The sequence below is a fragment of the Diaporthe citri genome (genome assembly GCF_014595645.1).
Source record: "Diaporthe citri strain NFHF-8-4 chromosome Unknown scaffold_7, whole genome shotgun sequence".
In the NCBI taxonomy this organism is placed as follows: Eukaryota; Fungi; Ascomycota; class Sordariomycetes; order Diaporthales; family Diaporthaceae; genus Diaporthe; species Diaporthe citri.
Genome location: NW_025064852.1, coordinates 158,734 through 180,214, shown reverse-complemented (window position 1 = coordinate 180,214; position 21,481 = coordinate 158,734). Strand labels below are relative to the sequence as shown.

The 21,481-nt window shown below is 50.6% G+C and overlaps 9 protein-coding genes across 9 annotated transcripts; 7 read left to right on the top strand and 2 right to left on the bottom strand.

The window, feature by feature from the left end:
* Positions 1-1,344: 1,344 nt before the first annotated feature.
* Positions 1,345-2,535, top strand: INS49_013266 (uncharacterized protein; the record flags this gene model as incomplete). Its single annotated transcript, XM_043173965.1, has 3 exons — positions 1,345-1,634; positions 1,711-1,777; positions 1,828-2,535. The coding sequence occupies 3 exons, from the start codon at positions 1,345-1,347 to the stop codon at positions 2,533-2,535; spliced, it is 1,065 nt and encodes a 354-aa protein (XP_043020910.1).
* Positions 2,536-2,772: 237 nt separating this feature from the next.
* INS49_013265 (uncharacterized protein) lies at positions 2,773-4,900 on the bottom strand (the record flags this gene model as incomplete). Its single annotated transcript, XM_043173964.1, has 10 exons — positions 2,773-2,932; positions 2,995-3,155; positions 3,244-3,514; positions 3,571-3,681; positions 3,734-3,914; positions 3,979-4,026; positions 4,145-4,489; positions 4,553-4,622; positions 4,695-4,787; positions 4,847-4,900. 10 exons carry the CDS (start codon positions 4,898-4,900, stop codon positions 2,773-2,775), a joined length of 1,494 nt encoding a protein of 497 aa, XP_043020909.1.
* Positions 4,901-5,369: 469 nt separating this feature from the next.
* INS49_013264 (uncharacterized protein) lies at positions 5,370-6,391 on the top strand (the record flags this gene model as incomplete). Its single annotated transcript, XM_043173963.1, has 3 exons — positions 5,370-5,436; positions 5,495-5,928; positions 5,987-6,391. 3 exons carry the CDS (start codon positions 5,370-5,372, stop codon positions 6,389-6,391), a joined length of 906 nt encoding a protein of 301 aa, XP_043020908.1.
* Positions 6,392-6,818: 427 nt separating this feature from the next.
* On the top strand, positions 6,819-7,755 carry INS49_013263 (uncharacterized protein; the record flags this gene model as incomplete). The annotated part of the gene is made up of 3 exons (XM_043173962.1): positions 6,819-6,935; positions 7,071-7,407; positions 7,478-7,755. 3 exons carry the CDS (start codon positions 6,819-6,821, stop codon positions 7,753-7,755), a joined length of 732 nt encoding a protein of 243 aa, XP_043020907.1.
* Positions 7,756-9,071: 1,316 nt separating this feature from the next.
* INS49_013262 (uncharacterized protein) lies at positions 9,072-10,699 on the top strand (the record flags this gene model as incomplete). Its single annotated transcript, XM_043173961.1, has 3 exons — positions 9,072-9,384; positions 9,472-9,904; positions 9,982-10,699. The coding sequence occupies 3 exons, from the start codon at positions 9,072-9,074 to the stop codon at positions 10,697-10,699; spliced, it is 1,464 nt and encodes a 487-aa protein (XP_043020906.1).
* A 980-nt stretch (positions 10,700-11,679) lies between these two features.
* INS49_013261 (uncharacterized protein) lies at positions 11,680-12,899 on the top strand (the record flags this gene model as incomplete). Its single annotated transcript, XM_043173960.1, has 2 exons — positions 11,680-11,995; positions 12,100-12,899. 2 exons carry the CDS (start codon positions 11,680-11,682, stop codon positions 12,897-12,899), a joined length of 1,116 nt encoding a protein of 371 aa, XP_043020905.1.
* A 1,222-nt stretch (positions 12,900-14,121) lies between these two features.
* INS49_013260 (uncharacterized protein) lies at positions 14,122-16,014 on the bottom strand (the record flags this gene model as incomplete). The annotated part of the gene is made up of 6 exons (XM_043173959.1): positions 14,122-14,314; positions 14,367-14,589; positions 14,658-15,242; positions 15,296-15,341; positions 15,580-15,705; positions 15,760-16,014. 6 exons carry the CDS (start codon positions 16,012-16,014, stop codon positions 14,122-14,124), a joined length of 1,428 nt encoding a protein of 475 aa, XP_043020904.1.
* A 545-nt stretch (positions 16,015-16,559) lies between these two features.
* INS49_013259 (uncharacterized protein) lies at positions 16,560-18,512 on the top strand (the record flags this gene model as incomplete). The annotated part of the gene is made up of 6 exons (XM_043173958.1): positions 16,560-16,733; positions 16,951-17,310; positions 17,383-17,803; positions 17,877-18,021; positions 18,084-18,177; positions 18,237-18,512. The coding sequence occupies 6 exons, from the start codon at positions 16,560-16,562 to the stop codon at positions 18,510-18,512; spliced, it is 1,470 nt and encodes a 489-aa protein (XP_043020903.1).
* A 1,150-nt stretch (positions 18,513-19,662) lies between these two features.
* On the top strand, positions 19,663-21,397 carry INS49_013258 (uncharacterized protein; the record flags this gene model as incomplete). The annotated part of the gene is made up of 5 exons (XM_043173957.1): positions 19,663-19,710; positions 19,775-20,605; positions 20,656-20,754; positions 20,832-21,106; positions 21,163-21,397. 5 exons carry the CDS (start codon positions 19,663-19,665, stop codon positions 21,395-21,397), a joined length of 1,488 nt encoding a protein of 495 aa, XP_043020902.1.
* Positions 21,398-21,481: the final 84 nt, after the last annotated feature.

Genomic DNA, 21,481 nt, shown 5'->3' with positions numbered 1-21,481 from the left:
AAAGATTTATAAGTAAGTTAATTAAGTAATTAAATATAAGGTATAAATATTAAAAGCAAAAGTATTATAAGAAGTAAAAGTAAAAATAAAAGCTTTGCAAAAAATAAGAGCGGAAATTAATAAAGCTAATATATTATGCTTAATATAATAATTAAAAGAAAGAATAAATTTACTTTTTATTTTATAAAGGTATTTAAATCTTTAATAGCTTTGCTAATATTAATTATTAAAGCAAACTTTAATAGCTAGGAAAATATAATTAATAAATATACTATTAAGTAAGTTTTAGGAATATTTAAAGCTTTTATAAAAAAGTAAAAGCTATAATAAAATAAATAAATAAGGAATTAAAAATAATAATAATAATTAGGATTATAATAAGGTAAATTTTAAAACTTAAAGGCTTAATTAAAGATAGCAAAGTTTTATTTTAGCAATTTTTATAATATTTATTATAAAGTATTTAAAAAGGGGTATATTAATAAGTATAAGGAATTATATAAGAAATGGTATTGCGTTAAATTTTAGCTAATTATAAAAAGCTAGCTTTTATGCTTATTTTAAATATTCTTTTAAGAAATTAACTTTTTTCTTTTTTTATATATTTAGTGCTTTAATTAAGCTTTTTTTATTTTTAAGAATTTTTAAAATATTTATCTTTTCCCTTTTTTTGGTTCCTTTTTATTTCTATTTTTTCTTTTTATTATATTAAAGCTTCTCCTTGAGTTATCCTTAAGAGGGTTTAGCAGAACCTGTCCCCCATTGTTTGGGTGGCTCGTTTTCAATATAATAAAATTATAATTATAATTTATAAAATAAAAATAATAATATTATAAATATAATAATATATATTAAATAAAATAATTTTATTATTATATTATAATATATATTATAAGTATAATTATTATTAATATCTTATATTATACTTTATTATATAAGGACTTTAAATATATATTTTTTTTAATTATATTTAATTATGTTATAAAGATATAATAGAATAAAGATGGATTTAAAATTTGGGATTTTGAGCGCCGAGGGGGGGAGCATGAGTCAAAACGACAGGGGGGGGGTAACGTTTTGTTTTCCACACACAGCGGAAGCTCCCGAAACGGAAATTCTCCGAGCTAGACCCACCTTGCCCGAGAGGGCGTAGAATATGTGCCTGGCATCAGACAATCGATGCACGCCGTAATGGTGGAAGTATGCATCAGATTTCAAAAAGTCATCGCACTAACCTGGTCCTCTCGCAGCCAACTTCGGCCAAATAATAGATTTGTTTGCATACCATCTTCGCTACTCCTTACCTAACAATCGCTCCACGCAACCAGTGCACCCAAAGTGACCATGACTTCTTCGGCTGCGTTGCCAGAGAAAATTGCCAAAGAGGATGCTGATCTTCGAGTTGTGTCTCTCCAGGGTCTTCTAGATGAGGACGAAACCGCAAAAGAGAACTTATTGAAAGCCTGCACCGACCTGGGCTTTTTCTATCTCGATTGCCGAGATGTCTACTCAGGGCGCGTGGTGCAAGACGTCCAGAACATGTACGAGCTGGCCACGAGTTTTTACGACCTTCCACAGGAAGCCAAAAACAAGTGGTTTGTGGACAGAGACCACGATGAAGATCTTGTTATGGGGTAAGCTCATATTTACGGATGATATTAACCTTACCGAAACGTGAGATCATGGGCTTACCAGTCATTTAATTGCTAGATACAAGCCAGCGGGTCATGGGAACGGGCCCGTCGAAGGGGTGAAGGATGGGTTCGAGGGACTCATGGTAAGGAAACATGCCTTATAATTCCTCAGAATATGACTGATAGACTGCAGCTCATGGAACATCCCATTGCCAAAATCAACGATGCTGCCTCGTTTCCAGGGCCTGAAGCCATTTCCTCTCGACTTGCTCCCCTGAAGCAGGCCAATACAACATTCCGTGACATCAGCACCCTCCTACTCACTCGTCTATCGTCGGCCTTGGGATTGGCAGACAATCTGTCGTACCAGCAGTACCACCGCAAAGGCGCTGTTTGTCCGACCGCTCTTGGTCTTCTCAAGTATACCATCGCCGACATGGAACCGGACAAAGTGGGCCAGATCGCCCACACCGATGCTGGCAGTCTCTCCATCGTCTTCACCGAAGTTGCAGGTCTCCAAGTCTTGAAGCCCAACGAGGAGCAATGGTACTACATAGCACCCAAGCCCGGCCACGCGGTAGTGAACGTGGGAGACGCTCTCCGGTTCATCTCCGGGGGCGTCCTTGAGTCGAGCTTGCATCGCATCATACCCCACAAGGACGAGAAGGAGAGGCACAAGTACTCGATCGTGTATCTCCTGCGGCCTGAGATGGAGGCCGAGTTCGTCGACGCTGAGGGTGTGACATGGAAAGGCTTGGAGTGGACCAACAAGAAGCATGCAGTGTTCCGTGCTTCGGCAGAGGAGCAAGCCCAGGGGACTTATCTGACCGGGAGAGATGGGTATGTGGGACATTGGAACCCGGAGCAAGACCCTGAAGGTCAGACCATTACTGTCGGGTAATACTAGTTCAGGTCAAATTCAATAACGGAAATTCTATAACGGATATTGATTGCACGCTAGATATTGAACTTGATTGAAAAATGTAAAAATATTTCCCTCACAGTCCACAATGCTGTGCTACTTCGTGTGCTAAGTATTCAAATGTTACTTTTTTTTTTCTTTGCGTAAACAACATAGTATCTTTCTCATTCAAGTGCTGCACTTCTACTCTCCTCGTTGCAAACCCCACCAAGACCCTTAATTAGACCTTGGCCGCACAACGACATTCATGACTGGTTTCTGCCAGAGGGTGTGCATCTCGGATTGAGCATGCCAGTCAAGGCTGTTATCAACGAGTTCCAAGTCATACTTGTAGTGCATCTTGGCCAGAATAGTGCGCATTTCCATCCAGCCGAGGCTGTGTAAAGGGGGCGGGTGTTAGTCAAACAGCCTAGTACGTGAAGCTTCAGGGAGGCGTACCTCTGTCCCATGCAAATCCTGCTGCCAAGAGAAAATGGCTGACTAGCATCCAGTATGTCGTTGTTCTTAGTATCCATCCATCTCTTGGGGTCAAATACCCAGGGATCGTGGAAGTTCTCGGCAGACATTGACGCTGCGAGGGGGTTTGTCGAAACAACAGTCTGCACCCCAAGGGTCAGGACGCATCCAAAACCAGATTCAAGCATGAGACAAATGAATGCATGGGGCAGTGGAAGCCATCACACTTACCCCTCCAGGAACGAAGTGCCCATCAACTATGCCGCCTTCTCGGGGCACAACACGCGGTAGCGGGAATGGTAGGGGCGGATACATCCGCATCCCTTCCAGTATTACGGCCTTGAGGTATTCCAGTGTCGCTGTTGAAGCGTCGCTAATCTCTCCGTACGATTTGAATGAGGTACGAATTTCTTTCTGCAAAGTGTGCAGGATTTCGGGACTCCTCTGAAGATAATACGTGATGCACGAGAGAGCCGTAGCAGTGGTCTCGCTCCCAGCAATTCTACATCAAGCACATTAGCCGAGTGAGCATCTCTCTGAAGTGTGCAGTGGTCATACACAAAGTCTGAGGAGTGGGCTGCTATTTGCGCGTCTGAGAGGTTGTCTGTCTGCCGGTGCTCCAGAATCTTTGTAAGGAAGTCTTTGCGATCTGTCGTTTGGTTGATGCGCCTTAAGGTACTGTCAGCTCACATGTTTATTTGACTGGAGAAGGCCCACTGACTTCTGAACAAGGTCCATGGTGTTTGCTTCATGTCGCCGCGTGTCTTCGATCAGCTTTTTGAGAAGCCCGGGAAACACGGTCGTGAAGACTTTTCCAATCAAAGGAAATCTCTTAAAGCAGTCTGCGAAAGCACCCATTCGGAGACTCTTGACGACAATCGCGACCCAAGGGTGTTCAGTTCCTGATTAGTTATTGAAAGGTCAATTTGGTCTCCCAAATTCTGCTTCTCAAGCCTTCTCACTTACCAGACTTGATGCCATCAAACGACTGGCCGAAGGCTAAACTCCCGATGACTATATTCAAGTTGAAAATCAGCATGGTTAATATTCGGCCGCTCAGTTTCAAAAGTCCTAGATCTTCCACCCAAAACGCTCGAAACATACCAAACGAGACAAAGACCAAAAAGCTTACTGTCAAAGGTTGCGAGATTGAACCACCTCACTATGTCAATTCCCGCCTTGTCTTTCCCCTCTTCGCCTATTCTCTCTACAAACCGATCAATGACTTCAGAGATCAGATACTCCTGCTCTCGAAGTGAGCGGTCCGAGAAGGCGTCACGGAGGTATCTTCGCATGTTGGCGTGCTCATCAGGGTCGCGCACGCTGACAATCGAGTGCGCTTCAGCTGCAAAATTGCCGCCATCGTAGAAGTCGCTCTTTATGAATGTCGCGTGACCTTTCTTCTTTTCGTAGATATCCCTCCATGATTGGGCGGTGTTGAACGAGAGCTCGTTGGGAGCAACCCTCACGACTGGGCCTATGCACCGTTAAGCCCAAACCCCTGTACGCGGGACTGACTCAGTGCGTATCCAAGACTTACCGTACTTCTCGTGGAGCTTCAGTATCTCATATGGCTGACGACCGCCCAAGAAGCGTCTGCAGTGAGAGAACTGGTGTTTTGTCATTCATTGTCAGCATCATTCGCTGTTATCAGTCTGATAAAGGGCCTGAATCCATCTTACGTCGCTTAGACCAGCCAAGAATGGGCCCGGGAAGCGGGATAGAGGATGTCTCCATGCGTTGACTAGTCTCTTGACAGTGTAAGACACGGTGATCTAGAAGTCTAGTCGTCAGTTGACGGAAACTCTTGCTTCGTCGTCTTTGGAAGACGCACAAGTACCAGGCCCCAGAGAAGGAGTTGGCCCAGTGGCTGGCCAGAGGCATTCATGATGAAGTCTGGCCCCGGAGTAGCGATCGAAATGTTCAATAGAGCGTGTGGATACTGAAAGACTGGATTCACGTTTTGTTTTGATCTTACAGCGGACTCCTGTCGCGTATGCCGACAAGGTTTTCGTGAACTTCACAGAGTGTAGAAGATGGGGAAAGCGGCCAGGATGATGCCCCGCCCAAAAGGGGCAACACTCCGGAACCATGCTTGGCGGCGGCTAGTAAACTTCGGTGCGGAGTCCGCCTACGCGCCCCGATCGCAAGGATTGGTATGGCATGGCCACGCCGTGGCGCCGGCTCGTGTATACATGAATTGAAAATTGCCCAGATACATTGTGTGACAGACCGCGGAACTCCGCGAGACCTCTTTGGAGTTGTACAGGTCCATTTGGATATCATAACCAGCTAGTTGACTGCATCCTGTGCATCTATCACGACTATCACTGAACAAGAGCGAACTGACATAGACCATGACGACACTCAAAATCGAAGAGAGCGATATACCGCAGCTAGATGGCAAGACTACAATGATTTCAGGTATGATCCAAACATTCATTCGGTTCGCGCCAGGATGGCCCTGACTTTGCCACGATAGGAGGTTCATCTGGTATTGGGCTCGCCACCGCGAAGATAATAGCTTCGAGAGGCGGGCAGGTCATCATCCTGGATATCTGTGAACCCCAAGAAACCTTACCAGAAGGGGCCCGCTATCTCAAATGCGACATCAGCAAGTGGTCGGAGCTCAGTGCTGTCTTCTCAAACGCTGGCCCTGTTCATATTGCGATCGCGAATGCAGGTCAGGGTGAGGACGGTTCATACTTGAATGATTCGTATGATGAACACGGCAATCTCCTCGAGCCTACGTACAATGTCATTGATACCAACTATCGAGGAACCCTGAACTTCATCAAGCTTGCGTTACATAGCATGAAGAAGAAGGACATTGAGGGAAGTATCGTCATCACGTCGAGCGCCACTGCGTATTCTGCAGAGCAGTCACTGCCCGTTTATAGCGGGACAAAAGCAGCCGTGAGTGATCCAGCCCGCTCCTTGCTGAGAGCGACGGTTCATTGACTCAAGTTTACAGCTGATAAACTACATGCGTGCGATGCGCTCGTCTCTGCGCGGCACGGGCATCACCATCAACGCAGTTGCTCCGGCTGCCACCATCACGGGCCTGTTACCAGCGGACTTGGCTGCCCCTATCATGGCAGCCGGCCTGCCTGTTAGCACGGCGCATTTCGTGGGCCTTGCAGTGGCCTACTCAGCTGTCGCGTCAGAACCACGGAAGGTAGAGGCGTACGGGAAGGACACGGATGAATGGAAGCAAGCCTCTGGTCGGTGGAACGGGAGGACTATTCTGACCCTGGGCCAGAGGTACACAGAGTTGGAGGGTCCCATCTCTGACTGTCGTTACAATTGGTTTGGTGAAGATAATCTGCGAGAAACGAAGTTGCAGCAAGCAGCCGCCGACTTCAGGGACCTGAATTGAGATAGTAGAGGGGGGTTAGATGCAGTATAGTATGACAGTATAAGAGTCTACGCAGGTTTGTTGTCGCCGGTGGCAAGGACCAACACTGCTTACTCTATAATCGATTCTGGCCAGCTTGACGCAGTTAATAAGCGCTGAATATTTCACGATATGATAATGCGAGGGGAGTCCATAGTCGGGGAACCGGGCCAGTGCGTGGAAGAATCCGCATCTGGCAGGTCCAGCCATTTCTCGCATCAGCAGAGCGTGAATCCCGGTGGTGTCCCTGGCCCCACCGTTTACTTCTGGCACGAGCTCATCAATTCAACCGAGAACCTAGCTGAAGGGCATTTCAAAGCCTTACTAATTGCGGGACCGAGAGCGCAAATGGCGCGTTTTAAGTAGTGTGCTCTGGCTTCGGCGACTCGGTGCATTACTGTTTTGGAACATGCTTTCGGTTGTCCGCCTCGCGGTTTTCCCTCTTCAGCACACCCGACGGCCACGCAACCCGAAACCGCCAACCGCGGTGACAAATGTTTCCTTGCAGGCAGAGATTCTTATCAATGTAAGTGGGGCGGTGCATTTTCCTAAATCTGGTCAAAATATATCAAGCACCCGTGCGGGAGAACTGGAACATCGGACCACAAACCTTCATCGACCCCTTTTTCTGCCAAACTTTGCTTAAATGATTTCCCTCCAGACTACCACCCCGGTGGTGCCAATCCCAGTCGGCGCGGAGTCGCCAGACACGTGGGCGAGACTCGAGAAGGCCGAAACTCAAATTCACCGCCCCAGAGCTGCGGTACCTTCGGTACCTGCAGCCCTCTTTACGCCCAAGATCCACCCCAGAGTCGCCGAGGTCACAGCGGAAGTAGACGCCTTCTTCCTCAAGCACTGGCCATTCGAAAGCGACAAGGCAAGGAAGAAGTTCGTGGCAGCGGGGTTCTCCGCCGTCACCTGCCTCTATTTCCCAGAAGCCTTGGACGAGAGGATAGCATTTGCTTGTCGGCTGCTTGCGTTGCTGTTTTTAGTTGATGGTGAGTGTTTCTCACTGAATGGTTGCGCGTGCATTGGACAGCTAGAACTGATCGAATACATCTGCATAAGACCTCCTCGAGGACATGTCACTCGACGATGGATCAGCTTACAACGAAAGGTTGATTCTCCTCTCCAGGGGAACTACTGCACCCGACCGCAGCATACCAGTGGAGTGGATTACCTACGATTTGTGGAACGAGATGCGCGTTTGCGACAAAGCACTCGCAGACGAAATCTTGGAGCCCGTCTTCACTTTCATGCGGGCGCAGACCGACAAATCTCGCCTCGACATCAAGGAGCTTGGAGAATACTTCAAATATAGAGAAAGAGATGTTGGAAAAGCGTGAGTCATGTCAATTACACTGAGCCATCAAAAGGTAGACGCTCACAAGGCGATAGACTGTTATCAGCTCTGATGCGGTTTAGCATGAACTTGCATGTCACCCCTGAAGAGTTGCAAAGTATCAAAGAAATCGAGATGAACTGCTCCAAACACATCTCGGTCGTCAACGACATTTACAGCTGGGAAAAAGAGTTGAAGGCTTCTCAGACCGGCCACAAAGAAGGCTCGGCACTATGCTCGTCTGTTTCTGTCCTCTCTGCTGAGGCAAACTTGGAACATTCGGCATCCAAGCGTGTTCTGTGGGCCATGTGCCGAGAGTGGGAGTTCGTCCATGAAGAGCTCGTCGCAAAGAGACTGTCGTCTCCCGAGCCGTGCAGCGCTAACCTGAGGGCCTTCATGAAGGGCTTGGAATATCAGATGAGTGGTAATGAGGCATGGAGTGAAACAACCCCGAGGTATCATTCAGTTTAGCTATGGATCGCTTTCTGCATGCTTTGTACATTTTCAATGTTTACTGCCCTTCCATTGGATATAGACACAGGCTATTAGCTTGTATTTGTGAGACTTAATTGGAATGATAATAATTCAATTACGGTATTTCTCGGCTGGCGATAATCTGGCATCATCTGTTGTTTGCATGAGTGAAAAATCTTTTAGCCTACTGTAAATACCCAGACTGCAATGCAATTTGGAAGCGGCGTAGGATTTAAAAATTCGGACGTATTTGTGCCTTCAATAATTTTTTTTTCCTTTTGTTTTTTGGTCCTCTTCACCACAATGCTAGTATTCTGAGACGCTGTGGTAGGATCTCAGGCCGAGGGCTGACATTGAAGGGACAGGGAGAGAGTACATGAAAAGTAAGCGGCTAGTGATGGCCGGTGTGAAGTGGATGCGGCATGTCTTGTTGAATTGTCTTTTGGAATATCGATTGTACTCATATCAAATTCAGAAAATCTAAATCAGGGTTTCCGCGTATTGTTGCTCCAATTTGTACGGCCCAATCCACATTGGAGATCCAAAGTCGAACCCCAGTCGACATCCCTCGAGGATTGGAAGGATTCATCAACGCTTTCCCCAAAGAGGGAAACAATCTCTGGCTTGGCGTGCATGGCGTATGCCGAATCCTTCTGTCACGAGTGGAACAGATCTCTCATAAACCGACGCCTCCTCTTTTTATCGTGCCTGAAGAGGTAAGCAATCTGGTCGAAAATGTGTCACACCTAACGACAACAACATTGTGTTAGTCTATCTACACTGAACCTCGTTACGTTGACTAATTGAGAAACGCATCTATCTGGCAAACATCCAAGCCCAGTCATGATGAAGCAGACAGTGGAGCTGCCTTTTATCGTCTCAACAAGCGTGGCAAAGCCAGACCCGAAGACGCAGTTATTCATCAGAAGCCATGTCATGAAGGGCAAGAACAAGGGCAAGGCCTACCACATCAGACGTAAAGGGACCAGGACGCCGGCGCATACAGGGGTAGCGGTCAACGCAGAGTCACCCCTACAGGGCCCAACCATTTGGGATTACCGACCGTTGGGTTTCATCCCGAAAAGAGTGGGCTCAGAGCTGTCATTCATCCCCTTTGCGGACGAGATTGACTCGTCATTGGTTGCTCCCGTCGTTAAATGTATACATAATGGACCCCCATTTCCCCAGACGTCAGCCCTAGGTTGCTCCCGCGGCATCTGTCTTGAATCAGCTAACGTCTTACAAGTCATATCAGTATCCAAGGCGCCTTTGTTTCCATTGGAAAGCTGCATAGACTTCGCCGAGCCCCCGGAAGCTTCTTGGGTTGAAACTCTCTGCACTGATGCGGCCTACCTCAATGCTACAGCCTTTTCGGTACAGGTCTACTACGACCTGTTGGCCGGCCGAGAACTGGAGCCTGTGTCGCCACTAACACCGACCTACACCTCTTTTTCCAAGACAGTCCGATTCCTCAGGGAGAGGCTTGGGGACGAGGACGAACAACTGAAGTTATCTGACAACACAGTGATGGTGGTTCTGATCCTGGCCTGTCATGCTCACCGGCTTGGTCAGTATAGCATAGCGAGAAACCATATGGTCGGCCTTCGGAAGATTGTCGACATGAGGGGAGGCATTACGGCACTGAAGACGAGGACGAAACTCCTAATAGAGATTTTCAGGTGAGCAATTCTGAGGTTTCCATTGATCCTCAATCGTCTACTCTTGTAGCATATAACCATCACTGACGCTTATGAAGGTGTGATTTAGGAATGGCTCTTCACTCAGGATTCAGCCCAATCTTTTTCAGCGATCCATGTGCCGAGAAGTTTGTTTCTTATCCCACACGACTCTCATTTTCCATACCGCCCGAGTTGCAATTTCATGAAGCACACCTTGTCAACAGTCATGCTCTTGGCATAACCGATGTCGAACTTGGAAAGGCCTGGGACACCATGCAGGCATTCTGCTCGCTCATCAACTACGCGGCAAAATCAGAGCGAAAGATACCACAACAATTATTCCTCGACACCATGGCTTCAGCAATGTATCGCTTGGTCAGCATGAAGTTCCCAATCGACAGCCTACACGAAGCGGTGCGACTGGGCCTGTCGGCATTCTGCTCGCATATCTTCTTGCAGTGGTCGAATTCTCGGCTGCCGCATCGTCATTTGCCGACCATGTACAAGGAGTGCTTGGCCGAGCATCTCCGTTCCGATATGGGCCCATCAGGACTTATGCCGTGGTTCGTAATGGTCGGCGCCATGGCGGTATTCCCAAAGGGAGACACTTGGCTGGAGCCTTGGCTGCGGTGGGCGACCAGCATGCCTGACTCCGGTTCCTGGGGTGAGGTCCGAGCGAGGATGAGGACACTATTGTGGATCGACTTTGTCCACGACAGATACGGGGCGGACATTTACAATTCTCTTAGTCCGACAGAAGGGGCAACTACACCGCCCAAACTTATCTGCAGGTAGAACCACATCTCAGCTGAGAAGACCCTGTCAATCGTGGCAAACCCGTCGGAAGTTCAGCCCAGTTTGGCCGTGCGGCAAGGGGTCCTGCGTTCGTGAGCTAAAACGCCTGCTGTGGCTTGAAACGTGTGATCCATGAAGGCACTAGTCAATATGGATCCAGTCAACTAGACACTTGAGTCGCCTCGAGGCCTAGACCGTTGCACGACAAGCGAGGATGATAATGCGATCCCTAGTTGGGCTTTTGGATGTACCAGCGATACGGTGTGATTTAAGGTTTCGCACCATGAATAGAGTTCGAGGGCTGGAGTTTTGGGTTACATGCAAGCAACGCCGCCGGTTCCACCCAAAATCATGTCAGCAGACGAGGCGCCATGCAGCACTGGCACGTTTCTCTGAAGAGTCCACTTCCTCCAAAGCATATATCTATAGACGACCCTGACGGAACATTCCTCCTACCACGTAGTAATGACAAACTCTAATCAGCCTGCTTCAGATACTCTTGACCATGTTCGCGACCCTTCGTGCTAAAGACCGGGATGGGGAGGTCGTTTGTATCTCGAGCACGACTCAGTTACCACAATCCGGCCAAAACCAGAACCACTTCGCATGCGATAGGTGCAGAGTCAAGAAGGTAGATAGCTACAACCCCTAAATCAAAATGGAGCACAACGTTAACACATCTCGTCTAGTTGAAATGCACAGGACATAGATTTGGATGTCAACGCTGCCGTGATCGCAATCTTTCTTGCACATATTCCACAACTGCGCAGTCAAGACAGCGCAAAGCCGAGAGAATGTCGAAAGCACAGAAGGCCACGCCCGATCACGCGTCCACGCTATCAGGCGCGGAAGAGTTGTTGATTGTCCAGAATTCACCCCCGGGGGGGCCATCAAGAAGGTCACCTTCACGACAGTCCCCAAGGCCAACCGGGCTAGGAGGACGCAAACATGACAGTCCATTCGTACCAGCACATGTGGCGATGGACAGAGAGCCCCAGCTCTCATCTTTATCGGCTCAACTTTCCAAAGTCTCGAGCCCGGCGCCCGGCGCCCGGCAAACAGAGCAAGAATTAGCGAAAAGCCCCGAGTTCCACGACTTGCACTTGCCCGACTATATCGAGTCAAGCATGCAGGATTTCGATATAGACGAACTTCTCCAGGCCGGTATATCGCCTGATGGAGTTGAGAGCGATGCATATGCACTAGAAAGCACTTTCGCGTCTGGCACCTCTCCAGAAGACGCGGCAGGCTCACATGAAGGGGCATACGGTCTTGCGAGAAGCAATACATTATCAGGTTAGCGAGTCTCCTTCTTTTCTAAGCAGCACCACTTGATCCACTCATGTGCGATGGTGCTGCTGTCTGAGACCACGAACAGCTCGGTGCTAATGCGAATTTAGATGATATGGATTGGAACTCGTACCAGCGCTCCAAAAGGAGGCTTGAGCCAGCCGAGGAATACGAGACACGGGCATCAAGAAGAAGGCCATCGTCTAAGACTTCGTCCCAGGACTTGGTCTCTACGCCTTCCTCCTCGCCTCGTCCAGTGATAACGGGCGGGAACTCGGGGCTCTCAACTCCGCCGATTATCCGTCAGGCACGACCAAGCCCGGCCGCTCGGACAGGGACGCATTTCAAGAATGCGTCGCCCTGTCGGTGTGTTGGTGTCACCCTCTCGCTTCTGGAAAGGATACAAGGCCACAGGAAGTCCACCAGCCTACTTCTGGCAGAAGAAGCCCTACACTCACTAAAGGGGTCCATATCACAATGTCAAGCACTGGCAAGCTGTCGCTCCTGCCCCAGCCCGTCGAGGGTCATGGCATTCTCGGTGCTGCTGGTCGAGAAGATGACAGGGATGCTGGAGGACATGGCCTCCATGTGGGAGGAGACCACCACGGCCGCGCCAGCGGAAGGGGGGAGCGCGGCCCAGCAGCAGTTAGACGCGGACGGGCGCGCGTGCGGCAGCGGATCCTGGGCCCCGATCCACCTTGGCCAATACCGCATAGACACCGCCCAGGAGTGGTATGAGGTATTCGGGTTCCTGGTGCTCCTGCAGGTACGACGCCTAAGCAGCTTCTTGGACAGGCTGAGGCGCAATGCGGGAAGAGAGGGCTTGGAGTCGCACCGGAGCGCGTTGGGGTCGGTGGCGCTCAGGATACAGGAGCTGCAGGAGGCGCTGTGGGATGACATCGGGGCTTAATAGATGAGGCAAAGGCAGATGCAGAGAGGGCAGGAGTCGTCAACAACTCGGATGAGCTTCCCACGATCCGTGGCATGCAACAAACCTGGCATTGGTTCCAAGCAATCTGTGCTCAGCCAAGGTGTCAGGCACAACAACCTGAACTCTGCGGCCCAGCCCTAGGGGCCAAGATCTATCTGCGTTGCACCCGGGACTGCGGGTGGCCGGATAGACACGTGTGAACCAAAAGAAGGATGCTTCCAGACCCATGCCAAAGAGAGCAAAGGTTGCAGCGCTAACAAATATCAAAATACGGGGTGACCTGAAAAAGATTATCCATATCGCTACAACTTACCGGGAAGAATATAACCAAATCCAATTAATCACAATTTTTAATTTCTTTTTTTTAAATTAAACTTACATTATTATAGCAAATTTAGGATATAATACTATAGAAAAGCTACCTTTTTTATGCTTAATTTTGACTTAAAAAGCTAGTATTACTATTATGATATGCATAAATAAGATAGGAGAGTTAAGGGACCCCTTGCTAATGCTACTAAAGTCACGAATTAGGCTTCTTTTTCGGGCCGCCCTGTAGTACCTCAACTATAATGTAGCCTCGGCAATGCCCAGCAAGGCGTTGCCAATACGGTAGCCTACCACCCAGGCGGCATGGCGCCCGCCGCCCCTCGGGCTTTGCTCGGACAGCGCGCGGCCTGTGCCCTCTAACCGGTCCGCTGGGGGAGGGGAAACCATCTCCTGTTTTTCTTTCTCCCCCCCACCCCCCGACCCGGGCAAGGGGACTTTGGCCTGAGGCGGGCTAGCCCGCCTTCCAGCCCTGGACCTAGGCCCGAATGCGGGGATTTAAGCTTCGTGGCTTGCGTTTCAACTTTATAAACGAGATTCCAGCCGTGAATAACGAACAAAATTGTTGCAGGCTGCATGTGCCGTATAGTCATCATACCACGCACCGCCTTTCGTGACTACTCTTTTCCATGACGCTGTTATCGTAAGAGTCCTGTTCCCCGGCAACTCTATACTGATCTTGCCACTGTGCAACTTCTGCTGTTAATGCACCCCCGTGGGTTGGACATACAACGACGTTCGCGTCGTGAAACGTATATCAAACTCCGTACCTGTCCTCTTGCGTGCGTACACCGTATATGGGCGAATCATCGAAGCATGTGTGAAATTTGGACTTCCTCCGATCTGCGCCACAGAAAGATGTCTCTTTCTCAACTCAAGATCGTCGCTTGAACTCGACCGTCGCAGCTGGATGTGGCAAGTACTGCGTTTCGGCCCGCAGGCTCCCTGGTCGGCTCTGGCCCGCGGAAAATCGGAGATCATAGTTTCGCAATATATGTGCCATGATTGCCTTGATCTCTTGGGCAGCAAAGAAACGCCCAGGACATGCGTGCCGCCCGTATCCAAAGCTATTTATTTCAGCCTGGGACAGAGTAGCTGTAACGGGAGGAGGGGGCTTACCTGAGGGAGGCCGGGTTGGACGCGACGTACTGTGCACGTCCGTCCATCTCTGGCCGCTCTTCTCTCATCCTGGAGAACCGGAATGGGTCGAATACCACCGGGCTGGGGTACAGGGACTCGTCCATCGTTATGGCCTGTGTCGGAATACCTATCGTCGTATGCGCTGGGATAGTGAAACCAGAGGACAATGTGAGTGGCTTGTGAATCACTCGTTCAAAAGTGACTGCAGCCGGCAGAAATCAGAGTCAGCAACCTTATTTCTTTTCACTCGGGACTTCGAGTTGCACTCACTCAGTAAGAGGGGGTTGAACCTCTGACTCTCCTTCATGAAACTGTCCATCTTGGCCATTCTCATAAATCCAGACTTGTCAATCAGGCCATCGTGGCCAATGACATTGTCCACCTCTTCCCGAAGCGGCTCGATGAACTCTGGGTGCTCGCACAGGTCGTAGAGCAGCTGTGCAGGTGCTGCTGCGCTAGTGTGTATCGCGGCAAAACTGACTTTCAGCAGGATGCCAGCCAAGAACTTTAAGTCCTGTTCCTCGTCCTTGGCCTGCTCGGCCATCCAGTACAGCAGGTCCATGGCCTTCTCCCCGGTCCGCCGGCGGCTCTCGAGCATCGGGATGGCAGCGGCCTCTGCCGCCGCGTAGTGGTCTGCAATCTTCCGGATTTCGGGGATAAAACGTGCCACCAATGGCTTGACGAATTCCGGGTATTTCTTGATTTTCTGGGCGCCGATGAACCCGTCAATCGCAAAGTCAATCGACGACTTGACCCATTCCTTGTTGTGGGACAAGGTCGTCCCGCCAAACATGCAGCTCGAGACCCTCGCCACAATCTGGGTCAGAATCGCTACCACCGGCACAGGAGTCCAATCTGCACGTCACGAATTTAGTTTGGGGCTGCAGGCGCTGCAGATTGTGACTGACCTTCGCACGCTGGAAATAAGTCGGCGAAAGAGTCGACGATCTCCTGCTGGACGCCCGGCATAACGTCGGCTTCGCAAGGTTAGAATTGCAACCTCGGTCTATAAATAGGCAGGGTAGTTTCCCCATCCATCTGGACACACACCTAGGTGATGGTTCAGCTGTGCTTTGACAACACGAGGATGCAAGGTTGATCTGCTACCCATGGTAGTATATTTGCCCTCGAACATCTAAATTCATCAGCACTAACAAGTCATAATTACTCGACAGATCTGACGCAGACTTACCTCGATAAACGTAGCAACGAAGTCGACCTCTTCGACCGGGGCAGTTTTTAACTCTTCGAGGTACTTGACCGGTATCATCAGCCGCTCTCCAAGCGGGCTTGGGACGTAGAAAAAACCGCCGTCCGACTATGGTTGGTCAGCCCTTGGAACCGCACATGGGACCACATTTTTGCCACGCACTTTTCTGTAGCCCTCCTCGAGCATTTCCTTCGCATTTTCGCGGAAGCGCTCGCGATTTACCCGTATGGTCTGCTTCTCACTGCCGCCCACCACCATAATCCCAGGGGCCAGTTTCTGAGTGCCATCCCGGCTGTAGCTGAAAAGGAGCAGAGCAAAGGCAATTAGAAGAGTCACATAGACTGTGGCACGATTTGGATTCTCCACGGCGTGAAGCAGAGTCCTGTCCGGTGCGAAAGAGGTGCCATTTTCGGCCATATTCCAGGACCACATCTCTGCAGATCGATTGAATGAGGGTCCACTTGAGAGGAAAGAGAGACACGGCCAAACTGCACAACAGAGATGTTCGAGGAATACTTCACCGGCAGCTCGGTCACAGCAATTATGCAACGCACGCCGCCGAAATTATCGTGGGCCCCGGAGAGTTCGAATGTGAAGGTGCCAGTAACAACAGACGGCGCTCAAAGTACGTGCCGCCGATTGGCTCGGTCTGGCCTCAAGTCCATATTAGGAAGTTCGCCGACTCGCGGGTCTGCCGGTTTGGGCGAATAGCAGCTCGTCCAAACACTTGTAAGGAAGCTTTTCAGACTTATTTTAGAACCTTGTTGCTCTGTTTATGCAGCCCGCTCACTCGTGCTTGAGATTTATTTCTTTGAAATTCAAGGACGTCGGTATAGTTAATCGCTTCAGTGCTTACAAGCAACAACCTCGCGAATAATTTTCGGGAATATCTCCTGAATCCCTCACCCTGGAACCCTGCGTATCTAACATTCGTCCGAATACGTCCTGGAACCAAGCCCAAGATGGGGTCCCAACCACTGGAACTGAGCAAGCTTCCGGAGAACCATGATCCCATGCAGCCTTACAAGGTCGAGAAGTTCGACGATGGCCTGAGCTACGATACTCTTCAGGTCCACGCAGGCCACAGGCCCGACAAGGAGACACATGCAAGAGCAGTCCCAATTTATAACAGTGTGGTATGCAGCAAACCGGTGCCAGGTCCTCATTCGGAGAGATTTAGCTGACACTTCTATCTTCAAGTCGTTCATTTTTCACAGACAGTGCTCATGCCAAACGCGTGTGCGCAACTGAGGAGGCAGGGTACTTTTACAGCAGAGTTTCCAACGTAGGTCAAAGGCTCCAGCAACACCCACAATCAAGCCTAGCAAATATCTCTGACAACTCGTCTACAAGCCAACGGTTGCAGTGTTTGAGAAGCGAGCTGCTGCTCTAGAGGGTGGTACCGCGGCCGTGGGCACATGTTCCGGACAAGCTGCTATTTTCAACACCATCATCTGCCTCGCTGGGGCCGGCGACAATGTAGTAGCGTCAATCAACCTCTATGGCGGCACCTACAGCCTTTTCAAGACCCTGCTCCCTCGCCTGGGAATTGAGGTGAGATGGGCCAAGCTTGAGACGAGGGAGGAGTATGCCAAGCACATCGACGAGAAGACCAAGCTCTTTTTCGTCGAGAGTATCGGCAATCCTCGCTGCAGCATCCCTGATCTCCAAGGTCTGGCCGACGTTGCTCATGAGAATCACATCCCGTTTGTTGTAAGTGCAAGCCCCCCAGCCGCGCTCCCCGGCCTCCAGTGATACTGTTGGTTATTCTAACTTCGAAATCAGGTTGACAACACATTCGGTGCATGCGGCACATGGTGCAGACCCAAGGACTTTGGCGCCGACATAATCTTGCACTCAGCCACCAAGTGGATGGGCGGCCACGGCACCACAGTCGGCGGCGTCATCATTGACTGCGGCACATTCGACTGGGGCGCTGCCGGCGAGCGATTCCCTCGGATGATCCACAAGGACGGGCCGATGAGCTTCTCATACTGGAAAGCCTTTGGCAACATCTCGTTCGCCATGGCAATGAGAATCGACATCCTGATGGAAGTAGGATCGATATTGAGCCCGGCGTCGGCGCAGCAGTTGCTGATCGGGATGGAGACGCTGAGCTTGCGGTGTGAGCGACACGCTAGCAACACGATTGCGGTCGCTCGCTTCTTGGAGGCGCACCCGAGAATCGCGTGGGTCAACTATCCAGGTATGTGGATTCGCCGAGATCTCGGCAATAAGGGCAGGCCGGGATAAAATGGCTGACCTTTCCTTTTCTGCAGGCCTCGAGAAGAACCAGTACCACGAGAACGCAAATAAGTATCTGAAGAACGGCTACGGAGGCGTCCTCTCCTTTGGCCCGAAAGGTGGTGATGTGGCAAGCAAGATGCTGCTGAACTACGTCAAGGTCATTTCTCACCAGACAAAGTAAGCAGTTGGGAAACGAGACCCTGTTTGAATCACCAACAGCATCTGACAAGCACTCGCAGCGTCGGAGACTCCAAGACATTGGCTACGCACCCATGGAACTCGACACATGTTATCATGTCCGAGAAAGACAGGCGAGAGGCCGGCATCACCCCAGTGAGTAGACACGATCCTCAAACATCCAGGGATTCATGAGCTGATTGGAATGTGAAAAGGCGTTTATCCGGTTCTCGGTCGGCACTGAGGACGTGCGGGATATCATTGGGGATCTCGACCAAGCGCTGAATGCGCTCCCCCAAGATATCGTGAACGCGCACGATGAGAAACTGGAGGCAAAGTTCACAAACGGTGTCAACGGTGTCAACGGCGACACCACGATGGCTGACGCTGTACCGATCACGAACGGGAAGGTAGACTACACTGATGCGGATGTGTCCTTGTCAAAGTCAAACGTCCCCCTGGGCCGGCAGACTGCTGTGGGAAATTGGTGAGCTGAATCTAAGCTCGGAGGCATTGGGGAATGCAAATAATCCGCGGCTGCTTGAAGCTTTGGGATTTACAAGACCACATCATGTACTGTTTGACGTATCCATCAATATCATTTACGGAGTTGGGACTGAGAGAGATGGGCTTAAAAGCTACAAGAGATTGTGTCAATACATTATGGGAACAGAATCAAGGGCATCCTCTAGCACATTCGCAAAGGTTAACGTGGGTTTAGTGTCTACTCTCGTGAGCAAACGAGTTCATCTGGGACTACAGGCGAAGGTTTGGCTTAGAAACATGAGCCCTCACACATTGAGAGGCAGTGAAAGTATAGATTATTTTATCCTTTTGAGTCTCTCCACTAGTATGACCAGAGGTAGAGCGTTGAATAAGCCATTACAGTCATTTTCGCCATACAAGACTTGAGACAGTGAGTACGTTTTGGTCTTTTGCAAATGGGTATTATATTGGAAGCTACTATGGTGCCACAAGTCTTAGTATTGGGCAGCGACTATTCGTGTTGGCGCAATTGACAAGCGGTCGAGCTTAACACCAAGCCGGTCCGTTAATCTTGACACCAAGTAAGTCTCTTCTGTCGGCCAGAAAGGTCTAGTGAGCCGTACAGGGAATTGTGAGGGTTTACTTGAGGGTCCATAGCAGTTATATGAATGTGTCTCGGTCCGATATCTAGTACTACTAGTAAGGCTAGGCCTGCAACATCGACCTCGGTTACCACCGTCAATGTTGGTCGGAAGTGTGTTGAATGCTTTTCCGATGGACATGTTCTAGCCTGCAGTGATCCGCACATGACGATTTCAATATCCTGCCCGCTCCCAATATCAAATTTCCCCTCACTCGAGCTGCTCGACTCCAGGTTCTCCTCACGCCCGTGGCCCGACCGATGAGTTGAACCACTGAGGATCGCCAAGAATGCGGAGATGGTCGCCGGCAACGGGATTGGTGTGCCCAGGAGCGACACAAACGGGCAACAATGACCAGGAATTCGTCTGCCGGTAACTCCACGCGTCATTCGGTCTCTGCGTCTCCTAAAAGAAGCCAGCGTTGATATTGCAATTGGTGGTCACTGTCCAACGGTGATGTTACCGGGTTGAATTTCACTCCATCAGGCCGGACGAGTCGTCACAAGACGTAACAATGGAGAGACCTGTCAGCGAAAAGCAAAGCGACGGTACATCTGCCGAAGTAGGTAACCCCATAGCCCTCAGGCGCGGCTCCCAGTTATCTTTGGGCTGACGCAGCTCCCCAGCCCGCAGAGACGACAGTGACCCACGAGGAGAATGCCCTCCACGAAGACGTATACGACATCTCGCAGAACAAGAGGCTCAACCGGATCCTCGACCTCAGGATCATCCCACTATGCTGCTGGCTATACCTCCTGAACTTCCTCGACAGGGGCAACATCGGCAATGCCCGAGTCCTCAACCAGGAGACGGGGGACGATATGCTCCACCAGACACGCATGACCTCGACGGACTACGCCATCACCTTGTCTGTGTTTTCCCTCGCCTACGCGCTGTTCGAGGTGCCGTCAAACTGGGTCATGAAGCATTACGTCCGGCCGTCTGTATGGTTGGCTCTGCTTCTCGGCTGCTGGGGCGTGGCGACGATAGGGTTCGCCGGGGTCCGGAACTACGCGACCGTACTCGCGTTGCGCCTCCTCATCGGGGTCTTTGAGGCTGGTTTCTTCCCCGGGATCGTCTATCTGATAACTATCTGGTACCGTCACAACGAACGAGCGCTGCGGATCGCGCTGGTGATTGCCTTCTGCAACCTTGCTGGGGCGTTTGGCGGCGCCATCGCATACGGCATTGGGCACGTCAACGGCGCTGGTGGATTACAGGGTTTCCGGTGGCTGTTCATCATCGAAGGGCTCATCACGGTCGTGAGCGTGCTGCCGACCTTGCTCATACTGCCGGACTATCCTGCGCGCGCCAGGTTCTTGACGATCGACGACAAGCGGCTGGCTGAGGATCGACTCAAAGAAAGGGGAGGCGGCTATAACAGAGAGCATGCCACGAGGAAAGAGATTATAGCGACGTTTGTGAGCCCGCGGATGTTGGCACATTACTTCGCATATGTGAGTGCATCCCCGCCAGTGCTCTATAGAGCACCACAAGTCAAAGACAGAGGCTGAACGCTCTACCCGGTTTGAAGATCGCGAACGTGGTTTTGCAAGGGTCCTTCACATTCTACTCCCCGACCATCGTCACAGGTCTCGGATACAAGGTAAGATCAAAGGGTCCCCCCCCCCCCAGAAAAAAAGCCGGAATACAGGCTCGCTTGCTTACGTGCGTGCCTCCCAGTCCATCCAGGCGCAGCTCATGACGGTTCCGCCTTGGTGCATCGGCTTCTGCGTTGCCATCAGCCTCTCCTACTCGGCTGACCGCTTCGATGCCCGAGGTTGGCATATCGTGGGGGCGTCCATCGTTGGAGGAGCCGGCTGGCTTACAGCTGGCCTGCTGCCGCATGACGCCTACACATCGCGATATGGCTGCCTCTGCCTGGCTGCCGTTGGGGCATTCCCGTGCGCGCCGTCGATGACAAACTGGGTCACCTGCAACACACCCAGCCTTCTCACGTGAGTTTTCATCATCTGCCCTGAACTCTACACCACAACTGAATGGCCCACTTTAGAATTCCATTTGCCATCGCTGTCCATAACTCGTGCGCTGGGATCGGCCAGATCATCGCACAGTGGATCTGGAAACCGGCCGAGGCGTCCCAGGGCTACCCCACGGGCAACTTCACCTGTGCGGCCTGCTGCTTCTTTGTCGCGGCTGTGGCGGCTGGTCTCCGACTCCTGTATGCCAAGATGAACAGAGATGGGGCTCGCGATGCCCGAGGCGAGAAGCGAGTGTGGTCTTACTAAATCAGGGCAGTCACTTCGAATACAGAGCAAGAGAGAGAGGAAGGGTATGAATTGGCAATTAATTGGGCTATATCCACTCAGTGA